The sequence below is a fragment of the Artemia franciscana genome, chromosome 4 (genome assembly GCF_032884065.1).
Source record: "Artemia franciscana chromosome 4, ASM3288406v1, whole genome shotgun sequence".
NCBI lineage: Eukaryota > Metazoa > Arthropoda > Branchiopoda > Anostraca > Artemiidae > Artemia > Artemia franciscana.
Genome location: NC_088866.1, coordinates 52814377 through 52838218, shown reverse-complemented (window position 1 = coordinate 52838218; position 23842 = coordinate 52814377). Strand labels below are relative to the sequence as shown.

Below are 23842 nucleotides of genomic sequence, written 5' to 3'. Positions count from 1 at the left end.
ATCAACTTGGCAGTTGGTAATATAACGAACCCATTTTGAAGCGATTTATCAGTTTCACCGTCTCATACCACCTCGCAATTAAAACAATTAGCAATTGTTAAAGTTATCAACTTAGCAGTTGGTTATATAAGTTAGCAATTTGGTGATTGGTAAGCAATTTAGTGGTTGGTAATATAACGAACCCATTCTGAAGCGATTTTATCAGTTTCACCGTCTCGTATCACCTCGCAACTAAAACATTAGCAATTGTTAACGTTATCAACTTGGCAGTTGGTTATATAAGTTAGCAATTTGGTGATTGGTAAGCAATTTAGTGGTTGGTAATATAACGAACCCATTCTGAAGCGATTTTATCAGTTTCACCGTCTCGTATCACCTCGCAACTAAAACAATTAGCAATTGTTAACGTTATCAACTTGGCAGTTGGTAATATAACGAACCCATTTTGAAGCGATTTATCAGTTTCACCGTCTCGTATCACCTCGCAATTAAAACAATTAGCAATTGTTAAAGTTATCAACTTAGCAGTTGGTTATATAAGTTAGCAATTTGGTGATTGGTAAGCAATTTAGTGGTTGGTAATATAACGAACCCATTCTGAAGCATTTTATCAGTTTCACAGTCTCGTATCACCTCGCAACTAAAACAACTAAGAACTGTTGACGTTTACAATTTGGTGATTGGTAATATATTTAGCAACTTGATGATTGCAATTGGAGACTGGTAATATAATGAACCCAAACTGAAGTGATTTTTCAGTTTCACGATTCCGTAATCACCTTTCAACTAAAACAATGTTGTTACAATTAAAACAATGCCACAAGAATTGTGAACGTTAGCAATTTGGTGCTTAGTAACATAATGAAGCTATATTTAAGTGATTTTTAAGTTTTACGATCCCGTATCTCCTTATTACTCAAACAATTAAGATTTGTTAAGGTCAGCAATTTGGTGATTGATAATATAATTTTGGACATAAGAATTTAAGCTCAATAAATCTTTACACTACATCATAGGATTTTTCTCTGTAAAATCCTGTTTTCTCTGTAAATGTTTAATACAAAATTTCCACATAACTGACACCTTATTAAAAGAAAATGTTATCGCAGGGCGAAGAGCGGATAGACAGCGGCACGATTGCCATTTAAAGTCATCCTACGTTGAAAATCTCGAGATATGATAGGTTTATGTTTAGGCTATTGGAGATGGCTTCCAGTGATTTCATCTTTTCGACTGGGAATGGCAGTTGTTCTAGATCCTGATTACCCGGGGTATGAACGAATGATGATAAGAATTAGATCTTTCAATCTTCATCTTCACAGGCTCCAATTGCAGACTGTGCGATCTTTTGTTGCTTTGGGGAAATATTTAAACGAACTTGTCTTTTACGTTCCCAAAATTCTTGTTAACTATCTTGCAGAGGGTTTTTAAGTCTAAGATCGTTCTTCTTGTCTCAAGTTTATGGAGAGTGAGCTTTCTAAGAGCTTCGTCATACGGTAGGTTTCTGAATCCTTGAAGTCCTTTTACAAAGTGTTTCTGGACTCGTTTTATTCTGTCAATATCCTTTTTGAGATATGGCGACCAGATGGCAGTGGCGTATTCAAGCTGTGGCCTAACGTAGCTTGTGTATGCTGAGATCTTTGAGTGAATGTCAAGGTACCGTAGGGAGTGAGTCAGTAGCCAATATTTCTCGACCAAAATATTTGCATAGTTCACTTTGATTTGTCAATGGCTGTAATTATCCTCGCTCTTTCTTCTTTACGTTTTTTTTTATTTTTGAGCCGAGTCACTCCTAGCTTACAGTTCGTTACCACAAGATGTTTGAAAAGAGGCCAACCTTCGCCCCTCCCCCAATCGCGTACTTGACTGACTCTGGTAACGCGATTCACCTGTTCAATCCGTTTAGCTGCGATACTTGTAAAAGCATCCAGCATATCTACAGTCAATTAAATGCTTGACTGTTGACACCTAGGGACCAGAGAAAGATCATGGAGTAGTCTTTGCCCACAATTCAAAGTTAAAAAATTGTAATTTCCTTATTGTGTGCAAGGAAACAGTATTTACACTTTGCTTCTTTGTCAACTGTTAAAAGTAAACCTGAAAATATGTTTACTTTTCATAGATCTTACATCTTCCCTATAAATTATTTGACTAAAAATTTTTCGTATCTATTTAAATAAATAAATAAATATATATACATATTTATATATACAGATATATATTAGGATCTGACGGACTATCCCTACTATATAAGTATTTCTACGCACTACAAGTACAGCATCAAGATTTTGAGGCAGACTGTCGAGGTAGATCACTTTCAAGAGGTAGTCATACAAGAAGATCAAATCTTGAGGTAGGTTCTGACAGGTTAAATTTTAATTTGCTTGGTGAATTTCACAGTAAAAAAAAGAAAAGAAAAAGAAAGAAGTATATTCTATTAATTACAAGCAGGAGCTTGGAAAATCTCAGAGTGCAAAGCTTGTCTTCCTTGACTACAAAATTGGGTTCAAAATAAATACAAAAACAATTAGATAAGTAAATAAAATGAATAAAACTAAACCTTCCTGTTTATTTACAGGCCAATTTCTTTCTATTGGTATTCTTATTTAGATAAGTAATAAAAAAAAATTCTAAATATTTTGCCAATAAAGACTTCATAAAATACCGCTATAAATTCGGCCTATCAGTCCGAATTTACAGAGCCTAGTCGTTTTCAATTGAAACAAAATTTGCACCATTCTGTCACAAAATAGGTTTAAATGTAAAGACTATCAAATTATACCTGACAATATTTCCAAAACGTCCAAAAATAATAGCCAAATCATCTTCTGTTGTCACAGGATTCAATTTGCAAACAAAAAGAACATTCTCCGGTGGGGCCACGTCAACACTTGGCAAATCTCCAATCATTTCCAAGATAGTTGCTTGAGCCTTCGCTTCCTTCTCTTTAATGTATTCTTCGATTTCTTCTTGGGAGCGGTCAGCAAACTCGTTAATATCTTCGTCTGGAGCAATCCTTCCACCCTGAAATATTTACCACCGTGTAGTGGAAGAATCGTGAATATTCATTCAGAACTTCAAGGTTGCAAACTACTGAAAATATGCAAGGAAGAAAAGAAAGACAGAAATATAGAGAAATTAAGAGAGGAAAAAAGAGATACAGAGACTATAAGTGCTTGTCTGCCTGGTACCCTTGACTGCACCCCCTACGCCTCTAGAGTTTACCAGTGCCAGGCGACTGAAGGTTCGTACACGCTTGTCTCCAATGAATGCTTCCTTTAGGTAAAAGAACTTCCTTTAGTTCTTTTTTTTTCGCGTGGGAGTGGGGGGGGATACCTGACGAAAACAACATAAGAAGGTACAGCGTCACAAAATCAGAGGATATTATGGAATAAGAGGTAAAGGGAGGGGGCGCAGAATCCCCTTTGAATAGCTCTAAACGTAAACACTTGATGATGTATGTACATATTATGTATATGCATGCAAGCAATTTTTATGCATACTAAGTAATCGTGCGGGTATTTTTTCGAAACCTTTTCTAAGAGGGAATTTTTTTTCTAATGGGAACTGTTTAGATCCTATGTTTTGTATTTTATGTTTAAACTAAATATAATCAGTGGTGTCGTTTGGGGGGCAGTTTTCTCCCAATAATTTGCTAGGGCAATTATTTTATAGCCTATGCCCCTTGACTCTCCGGATGTAGACCCCTCTTCCTCCCAATAATAATACTGGAGCTAACTTCTTAAATATGACAAAACCATGCGGAACTACTGACACACTGTCCCGTCCAACTCACCGTATATCAAACGATAAGCTGTACTAAAAATTTGGTTTATATCACTTTTTAGGGCTGAAATGAGCAAAAGATCGAGATGACTAAAACAATTTTTGCGGATGGCAGACTGTCAAAGATCATCCTTTCTGGCTAACCATCTTGGGCCAAACGAAAAACAAGCTGTCCTCAATTTGGTTAGAAATAGGTTGTAAGAAAGGATTTAAAATGAAATTTAATTTTCTTGGGAAGGTGTAAAAAGGGAAGCTTTGAATGGGTTGGGATGAAGAAGGAGCACCGGCAGCAGTTCTGGCCCCTAGCAGTTTGGTGCTGCAGTGAATTTTTAGTAGTACACACAAGCTATTAAAGAAATAAAGTTCTTACCTGAAGAATTTCACGAGTTGGCTCAGGTGACCTATCTGGTGCCAAAAAACCTTCAGGATCTGGAAAGGGGTCATCGAGGATAACCGTGTGGGTGATCCTACGCAACAAAGAAAAAACACTTATAATACATTTGATATAATAAAAATAACCTGAGATCAACGGCGTGGTTAAACCTTTATTTACAATGCATGCTGATCCTTGAATTACTTTTTAAACTAAGCTTCAAATATGACCTCTTAGAAAAGGCAAAAGAAAAGCCAATTAGAAAATTGTCTTAGAAAAGACAATAGAAAAAATTACAGAAAGAATTTTAAGAAACCTAAATACTCTACAGAGCGAGGAGTACGGGTCTAAAGCCTTCTTCCCTTTCCTACTTAAGTTTTTGCAACTGCCCCTTTGTTTTGGTTTAAAATCTTGTAAAGCTAAAACTTAAAATCCTTTCATGAAAATATTTCACAAAAAACTTAAAAATTCTGACTTTCTTACACTTTCATCCCTAAAAGGCAGAATCCAAAGAATAGCCAATATAATGAAACCAATAAAACATTTCTAAGAATTCAAAATTCTTGGTTGTCAACAAAATGGATCAATTTTTTATATACCGCCAAAAAGAAGTTACATGAAAAAAAAAAGTTCATATTTAGTGTTGTGTTCCAATGTCCCGTATCTTGGACAGTGGAAGCCCATGGTAGCCTTTCAGGCTGTCTTAGCTTCCACTATGGTAGAATATACGAAAGTCGTCTTATATTTAGCGTTCTTGCTCTAAAGCTCCACTTTCCAATTGATTGTTTTTAGAGGTGGATTGGTACCGATTGAGAAGGCAAATGGTCAATTTTTACAACAACTGCTATTCCATTTTCCTTGCAAATAACAGCAAAAACAAATCAAATCCCTGGGACGACCATGGAAAGTTGTGTTTTGTAGCAAGAGCTGCACCAAACAGAACACACTCATTTAAAAATGCTTAAGCAAAAAGGTGTACAACTAAAGTAAAAATAACTTGACAATATAGCAAAAAAAGTAAAGAAGATAGAAAAAATATTTAAATACTTCATTATTTGTAACAGATAGCATATGTAGGATATTAAAACAAAATCTTTGCTTTCATTAGTGTTTTTGGTTGTGTGCTTACCTGTCCCGTTTTCTTTCTTTATTGTGCTTGTTCGTCTGTTCATTTATCATCTACATGTTGACTTTAATTAATAGATCTATCAGTCTATCCAACTAAATATCCTCTTAAAAACAACTAAACTAAACGGAAACATGATAAGATGGATACAACACCAAATATTGATAGTCCATAATATTATTTTTGGTTCTACCAATAGAATAAAATAAATATACTTCAATGTCTTTATCTCAGTTAAGTATACTTATTTGAACATACGTAAATTCAAAAAAATGAATATAATATATACAATAACCTATGCGATCTATGGCCAAACTTTCAGCTCCTTAACCAGCTTCATAAAAATCAGCTTTATACAGCTCTCAACTTTGATGTGTTTTATAACGTTATTAAAAATGCATTTGGTGTCATTTTTATTTAGTTATAACAGGCTAATAAAACCAATTAAGGGGGTCAGACCTCCTTACTTTCTTTCTTTGGCTCAGAACCAACTTTAAAAAAGGAATAAAAAGTGGAACAAGAAGAAGAAGGCATTGAAAAGGGATTCGACTCCCATCTACATCTTCTTATAGTAAAATAAAAACAGAAAATAAAGACAATCCTAACAGAGAAAGCAGCTGAACTTATACCAAATTAATTAACAAACGTGATACAAATTATGGTCCAGCCTCAGCTTTTCCTCATATTTGTGATGACCTCTTTATTATATATTTTATTGAAATATATAATATTTCAATATATAAATATAATAACCAGTAGAAAGATACTGCAGAGAAACATGGATTTTAAGCAAAATGTATGAAAATATCTTCTGAGAGGAAGTCATGGACGTACAGGAGTGGATCCAGGGTTGGAGGGGCGAAAAATACCAATGAGGAGGGAATCAGTTTCCATCCATGTCCTCGCCAAACATTACTTCTGAATCCACCACTGCGCAGGTGTACATAATTGATTTACAATATAGATAGTTTGTCATAGCTGCAAAACCCACTGACGGAACAACAACTAGTTGGTTTTACTTGAACCGACATGAACAGCCATAACAAGCTGAAACTGAAAAATCCTGTAAAATGGCAATAGTAATAATATTAAAAAAAATCCTCGCTGCAAAAACTAAGCTTTTGCCATGCGTTACTCTTCTAAACTAATGCGATAGAATATTTTTTTTAATGTGTAATATGCTATATTCTATCTTACCAGAATACAATGGAATTTATGCATAATATCCTCCATTCTATACTATAAAGAAGTTAAATCTAATTTTTTGGCCCGCGTGATTCTAATAATCACATATCCCCAATATAGGAGCCCTGCTCCCAGACACTGCGGTCAAAAAGAGCCGTGTCCAACCTGTGAAATATTCATATGATACGTCCAAATTAAAGTAGAACTACAAAGCAATTAATAACTTTAGTATAATTTTAAGCATGATTCCAGAACACAAGTTGCTTCCCGTCTAACACTTTTCAGTCAATAAATCATCATTAAGTAATGCATTCATACTAGACTATAAGATAAGGTTAGCAGAGAAGGGCATACAAGGTAGACATAGACGCTGGGTGAGAGCTATGGCTATTTCAAAAAATCTAGGTTTCTAGAATATGTCCATATTTTTATATATTTTCATTGAATCACAATCGCAAATAAATTGGGAGAGAAGGGGGAGAAAATTTCGAAGAACATGGGGTCCACCAATTTTAATCTCATAAACCCGCAATAAATGCAATATACTTTTACCACTATTTAAGCAACCTCAAAATGATGAGAAACAGTCTTCTGCTTCGACAATATACATATGTAAAAAATCCAAGACAATAAACAATTATCAAGATCACTAATCTGAACACGGCTATGAACATGTTTTAAAAAATTGCCTTGATATGCTTTCTTCATAAGAAAACAATAGTGGATGGGATTCTCCCACACCGATACTTGGAGTCGAAAAAGATGATCACGGTAATAGATGACAAGATGAAAGCAATAAATAATGAAATTCAAAAGGCCATTGAAAATCGGGAAATTGTATAAGTATTCAAGACCATAACAAAACCATAAAACTTTAGGCTGAAAAGGCGTCTCGGAGATAATAGAATGAGTTACCTATGGTCATTTTTATTTTCTCATGCCAATGCTTCCTCTTAAAAAAGGTAATACATGAAGAAACAATGGTATAAATTCACGAAGGCTTGAGGTGGAGGACGGGGGAAATGCGGTTTTCCATGTCTAAGGAGGGGGAGCTTGTCGTTTTCTGATAAAAAATACACCTTAAAATTGTCTCTTTATGGAAGGGACAAAAACATCTAGAGGGGAGGGGACACCACTGAAAAGAAAGAAGGAAAAAAGGAAAGAAGAATAGAACAGTTCGAAAATGGAGTAAAAAAAAAATAAAATAGAAGCACATATTTGTATTAAGTAGTAAAATTTAAACCCAAAGTTAGACTTAGATATGCAAATAGATGGTTAGTTGAGAGCTCCACCAATCTAATATCTTTTCGACGCAAATAATTATTTTCATTTAAAATCAGAACAGATTCCCTGTTGAATTTGAACTCCATTGACTATCGTCAACCTCACTCTATCGGTTAGTACCACTTTAAAAATAATTTGCTGTCTCTTTTTTTATACATTTTTGTTGTACCCTTGTACAAGGGTTCCCGTTCTACTACAGTATCTTACATATTATCATATTATCTTCATAATCTTGTTTTTGAGAAGAATTACTTGAACCAAGTGGCATCAATTGACGAAGAATAGAGGGGGTAATATATATATATATATATATATATATATATATATATATATATATATATATATATATATATATATATATATATTATATATATATATATATATATATATATATATATATATATATATATATATATATATATATATATATATATATATATATATATATATATATATATATATATATATATATATATATATGAAATCTAGGGCGGGGGGAAATTTGTCATTTTTTAATGTTTGTTTTATTGAAAATGCAAAAAAATACATTTTCAATGAAAATACCCCAAAAAGGTATTTTTTAAGGTATAAACTATTTTTTCTTTAAAAAGAAAAATAGCTTATATTGAAAATTAAGCCCGCTTAATACTAGCCAAACTTATGAAAAAAAAGAAAGAAAAAAAACAGAAAATTACGCCCGATTGAGTAAATTAAGTCCGGTCAACACTAGTTACACTTGTCGAAAAAAAAGCCAAGACTAATAAATAGTTTGTATTCTTTGATGACTTGAAGGTCAAATTTGTACTACGGAAACGGGAAATTAATAAGTTGAGAACTTTGTCTGAAAAAGTTATACCCACAAGAATTCGGTCAAGAGGGAGTAAATTACGCTATTTACATTCAAAAAGTGAATTTCTTGAATTAACTAAAGGTTTGTAGTAATAATAAACATTATACAATTATGCTAATAAAAAAAGTCAACTTTAATGAGTTCAAGACGCATTTTTTTTGTATTTACATTCTAACTAAGAATCAAACCTTTCAAATACCTTCAAGAGATATTTGGATCTTAAAGTCAAAAACCTTCTACAACTTTTAGCAACTTTCATGCTCTTACAGAGAACTGAATAGGGCTAAAAAAAAAAATGTTTCAACCAAACAATCCTTGTTAGACTTTACAATTCAACAGCACTAACGCATTTCCTATATACAAAACCATTTTGGAAGATGTTCATTCAAACAGATAAACGTAAACTCCGTTCAGTATGTTTCGAATTTACAAAATACTTACTCCATTTACCCAACTGGAACCAAAATTCAGGATTTATCCGTGAATATAAACTTGCCGACCCAGAAATAGCTCTGTCAAAACTTATTTTGAAACACAACCTCAAAGTCGACTTTCATCCATGGCATCCCCTTCTTTTACAGTAATGTTTGAAGTTATATGTATGAGACAGTTGCTCAGTGTAATTTTCATTAATTGTTCTGATAAACAATTATCATTTTTTTTATTCCCGTTTTTTCTATATTTTGTACTTCGTCTTTGTGTACTTTTTGTTTTGTTTGAAAGATTAGAAATAAATAAATAAATATGGTACTTGTTATACTTTCATTGCTTGCATAATAATTTCTTAAAGATGGCTCAAATTCCTGTTGAATAATTCCTGTCAAATCAACAGCAAATACAAACTAAAGTTACCTTACTCATCGTAGACAGTCAATCAACAATAAAATAGGCATTGTATATATCTGTTCCTCTGAATGCTAATACATCTAGGTCACTTTAAAAAAATGTTCGATACATATAAAGGCAGCTGCTTCGAATCCGTTCAGGGGAAGACAGCTTCTTGTTGAACTGTGGAGATCATCTCTAAACTCTTTCTCTGTAAGAGCAAGTTGCTCTTTAATTTATTCATTCGTGTTTTTTTTCTTATGGTTCATCAACCAAGCAGCATGACACTTAAGACTATCAAAATGATACGCTTGTTACATGATCTTGTCAAAAGATACGAATTTTACATCATCTTGTTTATGAAGAGACGGTTTCTCTCATAAATTGTACTTCACTTTTAATACGACGTTCCGTTATTTACAAAAAGCAAGTAGATATAACAATTTCCTTTCAAATGAACCCTTAAAGATTTCTCTATGAGGTGTTAGTGCCTCACTAGCGGTGACAAAAAGAGAAAAAACAGGAAGAACCATCGCTACGTCTTAAGTGAAAGGGATTTTCCTCGTTGCTGTTGCTCAAGAGGGGGACTATAATTCTCCTTAAAGGGTTTTCACTTCGATCAGACACCCATTTGTGGGGTTTCAGGCTATTTTTCCAAATTCTAACAAATTCATATTTGCAAAGAACATTTATCATTAAGATTAATCGAAATAACAGTTATCATTCCTTCAAACAGGGATTCTTCCCCACTTGAGTCTTTTATTAAAACGTTTTTTTTTTAGGTTACTACGGGCTAGGGTTCGTAGGCAAAGTTGAAGATTTGTAGAAAGTAGCATTAGAAAGTTAGAATAACTAAAAACACAGATGAAACCATATACAAAGACACATGGAGGAGAGGAGAGATTAGTAGGTTTTTATTAAGGAGGGTAGTCAAATTACTTTTTAGAATGGAAAATTCTAATTCGAACATTTTTCAATTTTTCTTTAGAACTGGTTGAGGGGGTAGGACACTTCTTGGATATAGGTACACAAACGTAGAACAGTTGGGAGCGGGATATGGAGCACCAAAAGAAGAAACAATATACGTTAGAACGATATTTTCCAATTTTTCCAAGCAAGGTCCTTCTGAGCAAGTTTAACCGGGGAGTTCCTCCTATGTATAAGGGGAAAAATCAAACCCTTTACGCCTTTTCTGTCCAAGTCAGATATAGAGTATACCTATATAATGGGCTTAGACTATTAACAGTCATTTTTCTGGAAGACATACAAAGATGAAGGAAGTCCTTCCAATTTTAAGATCTGGACAAAGTAACTGCACCATAGGAAAGAGACAAATAAACGATTTGTTCAGAGAATTTCGCTGAATATTTGCTTGTATGAGACGCTGTTTTTAATATTTCGGTTACTATGGGCTAGAGTTCGTTCGTTAACTTAGACCCTATTTCAGTGTAGTGCTGTTTTTTTCTCATTGTCGTGCTTTTTTTTTCACAGATTTTTTCACCGTGTACTGCTGTTTATTTTTAGAGGTAGGCTACTATTTTTAATATTTCGATTACTATGGGCTTGAGTTCATTATTTACTATAAGTTCTAATTTTAGCATTTTGGGGTGCTGCTATTTCTTTTTTTTCAATTCAATGACCTGCATAGTTTACATGACAAACATGAATATACACTTTTTGGCTGCTATCTGGAAGACCTTATTGCATCCGCAAAGAAGGTACAAGTTGCGTCGCAAAGTGACTAGTAGTTGGAAAGTTGTGCTGTGGGCAAAAACAGAATACTTGGTTAACTTCAAAAAATGTTGTTTTCTTTATGTTTAGTTGGCCTTGGTCCTGTGATATTTCAAGTCTTCAGGTACTTTGCGTACAATCTAGTAAGTACTACAAAAATGTTACAACATTTTTTGTAACAAAAATGTACAACACAAAATTTGTACCTATATTTCACGTTTCGTACTTTTCATTCTGATATTCAAGTCAGCTTCTAACTCGTACTGTAGCTTCCAATATTCAAATTTTGATCTGTAGGTTTATCTTCCCTGTTCTCTGAAACTTTTCTAAACTATGACAAGAATTTTTGAACTCTTCATCTGAGCCAGTATATTCTGTCGTTTCATCATATCGTAATAGTATGGGCAACATCCTTTGATTGGATTAGTAAAGTCTGGACATATTATCAGCATCTTAAAGAAGATGATTATCTAATAGTCCCTGGACGCCCTTGCCGGCCACAATGGCTGCTCTGCAGATCATAGACGCGATTTCCACGGTGGTCGTTAAAATGAGAATTGCGGTAGAATGGATTTATATGCCGTATTATCCACAGAAGATTTATATGAAATTTCCGTGTTTCCTGACAAAACGTTTGTTTGTTTTGCTTTCCAGCAATATTTCACGCCAGTCAATGAAAGGAGGCCAAATTTTTTCCCTATGACCAAATTTGCCTCTCAAGAAGGCATGGTATGAAAAAATGTACTATTTGAATTCTTTTTTTCAGACAACTACTCATAACTTTTTCCCCTTGTTAAAAAAAAAAAAAAAAAAAAAAAAAAAAAAAAAAAAAAAAAAAAAAAAAAAAAAAAAAAAATTATTAGGAATTTACAGTTTAAAAACTACAATGTTGAATAATCAAGAGTTATAGGAATCAAATTATCTTTAAGAATATAGACTTTGATCACAGATAATGAAAAAAAACAAAAAAACAATGCAGTTGTTATTAAATTAGTTACAGCAAGGTAATCAATAAAACTTGAATAATAACTGATTATTTTCTAATAGTTACATCGAAAATGGCTAGAAACAAGCAAGTTACATCTATATGTTTATCATTTTAAATTCCCCCTAAGCTAAATATGCTGGTGAGAACCTTCCTCTACTTTCGAATTGTGGGTAATTATGAGTTAAATTCTTTAGTTCAGTCACAACACTGCAACTTGTACCAGCGAGTATAGGCAGCTTATAAGAGCAGAAACTGACGCAAGGGTCCAAAAAACCTCCAGGGTCATCTAGCGTTTGGCGCTTCTTGTCATCGTTTTCATGCTTCGTCATTGTCTTTTTTTCACGAACCGAGCCGAGCCTCCGATGTGTTGCTACAGTAGAGTCTGGACTCTGGGTCACGTATTACTAAGCTGAGATCAACCCCGCTGCAGCACTACAAGAAAAAGATTTTGCACCCGGAAGGGATTGAACCTTCAACCTTTCGGTTAACAAAAACTTATTACTGCAATCAAAGAACACCAAGAAATACCAGTGGCTAGAAGTCATTGTTGATTTGTTTTGTTTTTCTTCGACAAAAGCGCAAGTTTCTACTCTTATAGGTTACATGTATTCCTTGATTTTTGCATATGCTTCTTATCTAAATCCCTGTTTTATTATAAAAAAGATATATTTGCACTAAAAACCCTATTTTCATCCATTTACCAATAATGAATAATGAAACAGCAAGACAAGCCCTTTTCTGTCGGCCACATCAGAGTTGCATATTATAGAGAATTTTGCAATACAAAATACCATGAAAGTACCGAGGATTTTTTTAGGGGGGGGGGAATCTAAAATAATCTATGGAAATTAAACAGAAACAGTAAGAGAAAACAGGTACAATCGTAAAAAAATATAAATTTTCGGAAGGGGATAAAAGCCTGGAGACCCCCTACCACGGATGTGCTACGAAAATACCACAAAAAATTAGCCTATTTATCCCTAAAGAAAAGGAGATTAAAAGTAATATTTCATTATTTCATAACCACTCCACAAAAAGCCGAATTTCTGGAAGGAGGAATTAACTCCACCTTCCCCAGAGCACGATCATCAGTTCCTCATAAGGCTATAGATCTATTTTACCATAATCCATGATAGACCTCATCAGCAACAATTTATCTGCTTATACCAGCTATGACATCACTGTCTCCATATAGATATTCCGGATTGCCTTGTTCAGCTCATAACAATTCAGTGGGTTTATCTGTGAGAATTTCTATCTGTGGGAACTATCGGAGAATTTCTCAAATTTCAGTCCCTGTAATTAAGAAAGGACTCATGGATATTTCCTATTGACTTTAATAGTTCATGTGTCTCTTAGAATCGTCTTTTCATATTTTTTTTTTCCGACGCCAAGTCCTCCTTGTGTCCCATGTAGTTTTTTTTCATTTTATCAAAATACTATTTTGGCTTACACCATACATAGCTATTTTGGCTTAAACCAAAAAGTACTATCAAAATTCTATTTAAGATTAGTGTTCCTCCCCACCTATCCTTAAAAGTCTTCGATTGTGAAACGTATCTGACAGAAAATTTAGATTCAAACGTTCTTCAAAAGACGGCTATAAAACGCCCAAAAATCAAGAGCATGAATAAGAGAATTTTTCCTGGAGAAACCTAATGCTAAAAATATATAAGTTTATTTCGATGTCTAAAGTTTAATGATTTTATATATCTTAACTCATTTTGTTCAAAATTCCCAAGAATAACCCTACTCCCATTTCTCCTTTGGAGTGTGACCCCAACATTCCTCCAAACTTGAGCCAGAACACGACCTCTCTCAATAAAAAAAACAAAAAAACAAAAACAAAACCCCAACAAATTCTGGCCTAACAAGTTCTCCATATGAAAAATAAGGCATATTTGTTTGCACCCACGATGAAAAGTTTATCCCCAAATAAAACAAGATTGAATAGAATTTGAGCAATTTCAAGAAAAAAAATCCTTAGCCCAATAAAATTTGTTTATATTCAATATGGCTGCAACAATTACTTTGTATTTTCAAGTATCAAAGCAAAAAGTATCAAGCAAGCCACCATCCCCCCACACACAAATCGAAATCTCACAATTTCCGTAACATATTCTTCCTACCTGTTGTTTACACGAGCATGCACCTCCAACGAAAAAAATCACGTGACATTCTCGGAGGGCAAAGGTTTCACTTCTTTGTCGGGGGCTGGAGCCAACCATAATAAGGTTAACCCAATTTAAGCAATGTAGAAGAGAGCATTTATGGATCCTGTAGAAGCATTTCAAACTATTATGTGGGAGTTCAACCTCTCGAAGAGCATTTTGGATTTGCCTCAGACAGCCGAAACCCCAAAAAATTGCACCTCACAGCGAGATCCATTGCTTTATATCTTTCATTGTTGATTCTTCTTAATCTGGATCCACGTCCTTCTTAATATCAAGACAACAAGACTTGACTCCTAGCAATTGCTATATTTTGATATTTTGTTTGGCAGGGATCCAAAACCTAGGGTCTAAATATCCATCTTGAATATGAAAATGGGAAAAATATTAAGGGTTGTATACTGAAACTTAACAGATAAATAAGTCGGAAACAAGTAATTATTCCAAAACTTAACTATGCCCATCCATTGGACAACTAGTTCCATCTAAATGTTCCCTGTGAGGTTTCTGAAAAATAAATTAAGGTTAATACACAAATCAACAACAATTAAAAAAAAGTAATTGGTTTTTTTTATATTATACATATGACATAAAAGATCTCCGAATTATTTTGTTGAGCAGAAATTTTTTATATGATAACAAATAACCAAAATGACAATATTTTTTCCCTCTCTCTATAATGAATGAATAATAATAAAAAAAAAAATGTTTCCTCTTTTTCCTTTTTTTTCTAGTCATCTCGTAAAAAAAATGCATCATATAAGTTAGGACTAGAATCAATGAAATTCTCACCTGATATCTTGATATGGGCGGTTTTCCTTGTCACAAATGGCCTCATTGAGCTTTGTAATGACATCTAAACCTGTCATGACTTGTCCAATGACACAGTGTTCTTCATCTAAGCTGTCCAAGTTTTCAGCTAAGGTAATGAAAAACTGAGACCCAAACCTAAAAAAGAAGGGAAACATTAACCATAAGTTTAAACAAATGAAATTTCAAAGTATTGCCAGACATTCTTTTGTCAATTTGAGATTTATAGTTCATCCATTTTTAGAGCATGAAAAACTGAAAAAGAAAAGTACTATAGCAAGTTTGGCGGCACTAATCCAAAGGAATCACATTTTTATAAAACCAAGATTTAAAGATACTTGGGAAGGGGGAGGGAAAGACGGTATAATACAAAGGAGGACATTTTTCTCACTTTATTGGGGGTAGGACCCCTCACGCAAACCTTGGCATAACCCCCATCCCTTCTGTGCAGCTATGGTTACATACATTCGTTAATAAAGAAGAACTAGGAGCACAAGATTTTACCCCCCCCCCCCCAAAAAAAAAAATGAGAGCTAATGGCCAAAAAGAGTCACAATACCTCACCAAGGGTTGGACCTGCATTTACCTATGGTTATGTGTAACAATTGTATCCTCTGAAATGTCTAAGGCAGCCTCTTTCCTACTACTATTACTGTCCACAGACCCCTCCAGAGCCAAATTCTGTTTCTGAAATTACCATTTCTCAATATTTTATAACAAGCCTTAAGTCAAATCTGCATATATTCCCCTTATACTAAGTATTATTTTAGTTATTAGGATCACATCTTAATTAAATTAAAGTACACCCTTATTATCATTACCATTATTATGCTATTATTACCATTTTCTCAATATTTTATAACAAGCCTTAAGTCAAATCTGTATATATTCCCCTTATACTAAGCATTATTTTAGTTATTAGGATCACTTTTTAATTAACTTATAGTACACCCTTGTTTTATAAAGACTTTCAATAAATACATTCATAATAATATGTAAATAATGACAGAGACCCCACTGCCTTTCCAAAATACAAATACAGAAAAGAGAATAATGAGGTTCCCCAAGACAGTGAACGAAAAAACCTATTTGAATATTTCAGACTCGGAGTCTTGGCTGAACTTTTCGCTAAGAAGTAATGATGCCTAGGCTATTTTAAAAAATGGATTTTAAACCAAGAACTTTTATTGTAAGTATGTTACTGTTTATTATTTTCTTTGCTGAAGACAGCCCTTAGATTAGGGCCGAAATATTCAAATAGGTTTGTTTGTTCACTGTCTTAGGAAAAAAGTCCTCATTATTCTCTCTTATGTATCAAACAGTTCGTGGTAACGAACTGTAGTAAGGAGCGACCCGGCTCAAGAGTAACCAAAACTCTAAAAAAATGAATTTTGATATCAATAGCTACATCAAAAGAATCGCATTTTAATGCTGATTTTAAATATATAAGTTTAATCAAGTTTAGTCTTACCCATCAAAAGTTACGAGCCTGAGAAAATCTGCCTTATTTAGGAAAATAGGGGGAAACATCCCCTAAAAGTCGTAGGATCTTAACGAAAATGACACCATCAGATTCAGCGTATCAGAGAACCGTACTGTAGAAGTTTCAAGCTCCTATCTACAAAAATGTGGAATTTTGTATTTTTTGCCAGAAGACAAATCACGGGTGCGTGTTTATTTATTTGTTTGTTTTTGTTTTTTCCCCAGGGGTCATCGTATCGACCAAGTGGTCCTAGAATGTCGCAAGAGGGCTCATTCTAACGGAAATGAAAAGTTCTAGTGCCCTTTTTAAGTGACCAAAAAAATTGGAGGGCATCTAGGCCCCCTCCCACGCTCATTTTTTCCCAAAGTCAACGGATCAAAATTTTAAGATAGCCATTTTGTTCAACATAGTCGAAAACCACAATAACTATGTCTTTGGGGATGACTTACTCCCCCACAATCCCTGGGGGAGGGGCTGCAAGTTACAAACTTTGACCAGTGTTTACATATAGTAATGGTTATTGGGAAGTGTACAGACGTTTTCAGGGGGATTTTATTTTGTTTGGGGGTGGGGCTGAGGGGAGGGGGCTATGCTGGACGATCTTTCCTTGGAGGAATCTGTCATTGGGGAAGAAAAATTCAATGAAAAGGGCGCAGGATTCTCTAGCATTACTATAAGAAAACAATGAAAAATAAACATGAAAACGTTTTTTTCAAATGAGAGGAAGAAGTAGCATTGAAACTTAAAACGAACAGAGATTATTACGCATATGAGGGATTCTAAACATACTTTAACATAAAGAGCGAGGTATTTAGGAGGAGATAAATACCTTGGTCTTTATGCTAAAGTATTTTTAGTAATTTCAACTCTTTATTCTACGGCCTTTCTGATTCAGGAGTCATTCTTAAAGAATTGGGACAAAACTTACGATTTAGTGTAAAGAACGAGGGTTAAAGTATGAACGAGGGTACAAACCCCTTCGTATACATAATAAAAATATAAGGTTATGAAAGTTTGTTACATAAGTTAATTCTTAAGTTACGTATTTTTTTTACTAATAAAAACGTTCGTTAAAAATTAAAAGTTCTAGTTGCCTTTTTAAGTAACCGAAAAATTGGAGGCAACTAGGCCTCCTTCTCCACCCCTTATTTCTCAAAATCGTCTGATCAAAACTAAGAAAAAGCCATTTAGCCAAAAAAAGAATTAATATCCAAATTTCATTTTAATAATTTATGTGCGGAGAGCCAAAACCAAACATGCATTATTTCAAAAACGTTCAGAAATTAAATAAAAAAAACTAATTTTTTTAGCTGAAAGTAAGGAGCGACATTAAAACTTAAAACGAACAGAAATAACTCCGTATATGAAATGGGTCGTCCCCTCCACAATCCCTCGCTCTTTACGCTAAAGTTTGACTCTTTGCCACAATTCTACTTTTTAAAACAATTACAAGCTTTAGCGTAAAGAGCGAGGGATTGTGGAGGGGACGACCCATTTCATATACGGAGTAATTTCTGTTCGTTTTAAGTTTTAATGTCGCTCCTTACTTTCAGCTAAAAAAATTAGTTTTTTTTTATTTAATTTGCATAATAACATGACTTCAACCTCATTGCATGTTACATATAAAACAAATTATTTCTCCACACTGATGCTAAGAGCAATATATAAGATTTACACATGATGATCAATAGGCTGTTACCCCCAAGTACTATTATGTCTGCTATAGGTTTACCACTCTACTGACAGACCGGTTAGTTGGGATTGAGGGGTTTGCACTTATAATTAACAGTGTACAACACAGCAAGCATTCCATTTGTAGATCTTATTTTAAGGGATTCGCTCTAAAAGGCTGTTTTGTGTTGCCTAGCAATAAATTGTATTACCAAGGCAAAATAGCATAACAAAAATATTGAGGTTTTGGGGAGATAACATTTAGAATTTTGTTATGACAGCCATAAAATTTATGGTCACAAGACAAGAAAAGCTGTTGTTAAGCTTCCTAATAAAGAACATGGATTAAGAATGTATTAAAAAAAAGAGAAAAAAACAACAAAAAAAGAGAAAAAAGCATGTTCCACATCTGTCCTGGCTAAAATGACAAAAAAACGATTAGTGGTATTGGATACTGGATATTTCTTTAAAATATACTTGAAAGAAATCCATATTGACAAAAATCCATATTCAAATGTGCTTAAACATAAAAGCACACTGAAACACAAAACACACCCAACATATTCTTAATCATTTTTCTCTAACATTGTCGATTTATCATCTGAACCAAAATTTGTAATGCTTTTAATCCTAATTATTATTACCCGGCATTTTCCAGGAACACTAATAATAAAGGACCAGTTGATGGGGTATGCTAAGCTCAAGGAGACAATAAAACCTATTTTGTCTCAAGATACCACATATGGTATGTTGATTTAATACAGCAAAAATGATGTATTAGAAAACTTATTAGAACGATCAAGTCATTTTGCTTGGTTTAGAATGGTGGGTATAAACATTAGTTTAGCAAGAAATGTCACATAACATCTTTTGAACCACCACAGCTGGGTGAAGGTATACAAATATGTTCCAACCAAGAGCACCAATTGGGGTGAGAAGGGTTCAACTGCCTTAACTGATTTATGCAATCCTAATAAGGGGGGTTAATGCCAGATTTGCCTCTCACTCAAATAGACTATCTGTCTTGGCATTTTCTACAATTAGCCATGGCTTGATGCCCACAACTATTCGATTTTAATTCATTTTTATACAATTCTAATAAGGGGGGTTAATGCCAGATTTGCCTCTGACTCAATCGGACTATCTGTCTTGGCTTTTTCTACAATTAGCCATGGCTTGATGCCCACAACTATTCAATTTTAATTCGGTTTCAAAGAAACTCTGTTTTAGTTTTTTTTTTTTTAAGAATTTCACCACCCCTAGACTTTGAAAATACTTTTTTTCTGTATGTTGATTGAAAAAAAGAAAAAGGAGATCACTCCCCATGCGTTTCCATGAATTGGGGTCCCTGGTTTCAACACTACTATCTAGCTCTGCATGCAACAAAAACACAAGTTGGCTAGGATATTTTTTTTTCAGGGGAAGAATGATAAGCCACCAAAAACTGGGAATTTTTCCCTGTTTAAAATTAGCAATTTCACCAGAAGGGAAAAAAAGAATCATAGCTCAGAATAAAGCAATTCTGAAGAGGAGCTTGTGCAGCTTTACTAACTTCAGACAATTTTATGAGAAGTATCAGTAGCATGTTTTAAATGCTAAAAAATACTAATGATTACCTACGCAACCAGGATCAGCAATAATAATAATATCTCTGATAATAATATCATACCTCCTACAGGGCTGTATCCAAGATTTTTTTTTGGGGGGGGGGGGAAGGATATTTTACAAAAGAATTTTTAGCGTGGGGGGGGGGGGGGTTAGAAAAGAACCTTTGAAAACGCATCAAAATTTGTTTTATATTCATTTTTGTTACATTTTTTTGTGTCAAACATGTCAGGGGGAGGAAAAAGAACTTCAAATGTCCATATTTAGAAATTTAACCTACTTTTTGTCTCCACAATTCACAAGAGAAACGGTTCCAATACTTTTATGTTTCCTACTTGGAGGTAACTCAGCTTCAAAATATTTGGCTTGCTCTCCATACAGCAATCTAAAAAAAAGAAGAAAATTCATTCAATCATTACTGAAAAACAAATGCAATTTTCAAACCTTAAGATTACCAATCATTTGCAATTTTGCTTTTCAGCAAAGGAAGTTATTTTTTTATACTAACTATTAATTTTTTTTTTTCAATCTTCCCATCAAGTGGGGAAGAAGGTTGAAACTTTATACACATAACTAGGAGCATCAAATATGGAGGTGGGCGTATGTACCCCTAGATTTTGAAAAATTACTTCCTTAGTATTAGCATTGATAAATGACTTTTTAAATTTTTCACTAGAAAAGTTGAAAAAAATCTTTGCAAATTTCGCCCCTCTTCATATTTTGAAAAAAATTATTTTGCCACCTCCCCCCTAGTTTTCATGAATTGACAAGACTGCTCTACATATAACTCATCTACTTAAAACACATACACTGTAAATTCGGTATTATCCAATTGAACATTCTTTTTCTATCTATGCATGACCAAAAATTTTCTTTAAATTTGCAGAGGCAAGTAATTATCTACTATTTTTCTCCCTTCCTTAGAAGTATTCCCTAGGACAGGTTACCAAACTGTATTTAAAATACATAAAGAGATGACATTTTCTAAGAAAACTATCTTAGGCTGTTACATCAAAAATTTTTTAAGTAGTATTTAACTCAGCAATTAGTAATAGTAAATTTGTAGCAAGTACTAAAAAAGCAGGATGTGAGTAAATTTAGCTCTTCATAGGTTGAACATTTTATGATTAGTTTTTTTTTGTTCTTATTTCAATTGAAAATGGTGTAAATTTGAATATTACACTGAAAGCATGTAGCTAACTGTCAATTAATAAATCCAATTGAACAAATACACAACTATAAATAATTCAATTGGATAGATAATTAGATTCAGTAAACAATTTAAGATTCAATAGATAACTTTATTTTATTATTATTTGATACAATTTTCAATAATTTTATCTTAGATTCAATAGATAATTGAATAGATACTTAGATTGAATAGACAAATCCAATTGAACAAAATACACAGTCAAACCTACAATATAGGCAAGTTATTGAACATATAACTAGGACAAGTACAAGTAAAGTTACTCAATCCATACAATTTTTCTGCCACTTCATTATTAGTTTTTGAAGCCTTTTTGGCTGACTTTCCTGTTCTAAGTAAAAAAAAAAAAAAAAAAAAAAAAACAACAACTAACCTTTATTTTCCCATATCAGGCGTTTCCATATCAGTTCCCTAATTCAAGTGTTGAAGTTCCCTCTCCCCCCTTTGTAGTTCTTGCAATCTTAAAAATAAAACAATTCACCATTGCCTATTTGAATGTAATATGCTGACATCTGGAGAGTATACCCTGCAATGTAAAATGTTGGAATGCTTCAAACACCACAAATTTCACTATCAGCCAAGAGTCTTGTTGACCATACCTGCACACAGAGCACAGAACTCAATGTATATTCTCTTATAATTCAACTCCTAGTATCAAAATATTTACTGCAAGAAATCTGAGCAGATTTAAGATAAATAAGGACAAACCAACTCAGTAGCTCTGTCCATCTCACAGAGTGAGTCAAAAGAAAAAAGGGTGAATAGTCTCAACTGAAAAGACTGCGAGCTTAAACAGAAGGAGAAGAACACATAATTATGAAATACTCACCCAAAAGGCTCATATCTATGAGAATATATGCTAATGACAAAATACTCCAATTTTACACTCTCAAGGTCATGCATGAAATAGGAACATTAGTCTATCAGCTTCCCCCCCCATTACAGAAAAGTAATTTAGAAATGTATATTATGACTAGGTAAAACATACTCACCCATAAACAGACTGCCCTCCTTTTCCTGTACCAGTGGGATCCCCTGCTTGAGCAATAAAATTATGCTGCACTGTGTGGAAGAGGCTGAAATTGTAGTACTTCATTTTGCATAATTTCATGAAATTCAGACATCCTTAAAAAATATATAATTATCAACTAATAGCAAAATCATTGCACCTAAACAAACATAAAAATTTCTCATAAAGCAAGAAACAGCAAAACCACAACTAAGAATTACTCACATTGACATAAGACACATGAATGTATTATAACTCACAAGATAACTATCAAACAACAAAACATACAAAACAAATATTTTTTTGTGAGGGGGGGGGGAGGCTTACAAAAAAACTCCAAAATAGAGCAAACAAAAAACTTAAAAATACAGAGATTCTAAAAATTTTGCTTATGTTCATTTGTGTTACTTTTTTATGAGTTGGACAAAGAATTCAGGGTGGGGAGGGGAGGGGGGGTTAAATTTCTCACTTGAACCCTCCTTTTCCCACCTATGTATATGTTTCTGAAGCAACACCCTTCCACCTATATATATATATATATATATATATATATATATATATATATATATATATATATATATATATATATATATATATATATATATATATATATATATATATTTCACCTTTTCACTTATAAGCTTATTTCCAAATTTTGCACGAAGTTTGACTTGAAAGTTTAATCTACTAATAGCAAATCTAAAATTGAACAAGAGGAGGGGTCAATACAACTTCAAAACAAACAATCCTCAAAAGATGCAAGTTAAAATGTTTTTGAAATGCCTGCATAAAGAAAGGGATTGTGCAATAAAAGTATGCTAGTTATTTAGAAAAAGAAATAAATTTATTAGCTTAACATACATTTTCTCTGACAATAAAGCTTATAATTTCCAAGCTGATTAGCATGTCAGCTACAAGTAAAAAAATTAAATAAATTCCTCAAAGTATGCCTAGGACATGACATGTACTTCCATCCAACTCTAGATTAACTTCAGACAAAAGAACTATTAAGTTTGTTAATAAAATGTCCTATCTACCACAATCACATTCCATTTTGCCCCATTAGTGGTCCTATCAAATCATATTTTGATTCTTGTGCAACAGCATTGCCTTGATATTAGGGCTGAAAGTTAAGCAATGCTGCTAAAAAGGCAATGGATGGGCCCCAATAAAGACAAAGACATTTGCACTGCTTGCAATGAGAATCAAGATGAAGAATCCAGTACAATGAATGGTGATAGATGCAAACAATGGCTATGCATATGCTCTCTTAAGATTAGCAAACCTGAGTATAATCTTCTAACTAAAGTGAGGAGGAGATTAGGCTGCAAATGGAAATGTCCTGTCTGTAAGGGTAATGCCCAATGTAGCATAAATGCAGCCACTATACAAGCCACAATTGATAAAACACTTGAACCACTCAAACCATCAATAGCTTCTGTGAGTGCAAATGAAAATGCCCTGTCTGTAAGGGTAATGCCCAATGTAGCATAAATGCAGCCACTATACAAGCCACAGCTGCTAGAACACTTGAACCACTCAAACCATCAATAGCTTCTGTAAGTGCAAATGAAAATGCCCTGTCTTTAAGGGTAATGCCCAATATAGCATAAATGTAGCCACTATACAAGCCACAGTTGATAAAACACTTGAACCACTCAAATCATCAATAGTTTCTGTAAGTGCAAATGACAATGTCCTGTCTGTAAGGGTGATGCCCAATATAGCATAAATG

General features: G+C 33.6%; 1 protein-coding gene across 2 annotated transcripts in view; it reads right to left on the bottom strand.

Annotated features, from left to right (window-relative positions):
• Positions 1-23842, bottom strand: part of LOC136026580 (peptidyl-prolyl cis-trans isomerase sig-7-like) — a 48928-nt gene that overhangs the window by 16502 nt on the left and 8584 nt on the right. For both annotated transcript variants that reach the window (XM_065703287.1, XM_065703288.1), the window contains exons 2-6: positions 22091-22223; positions 20169-20273; positions 15112-15267; positions 4157-4253; positions 2783-3024 (exon numbers count right to left, since the gene is read on the bottom strand). In XM_065703287.1, the coding sequence (XP_065559359.1) occupies positions 2783-3024; positions 4157-4253; positions 15112-15267; positions 20169-20273; positions 22091-22223 (733 nt within the window). The remainder of the gene's footprint in view (positions 1-2782; positions 3025-4156; positions 4254-15111; positions 15268-20168; positions 20274-22090; positions 22224-23842) is intronic.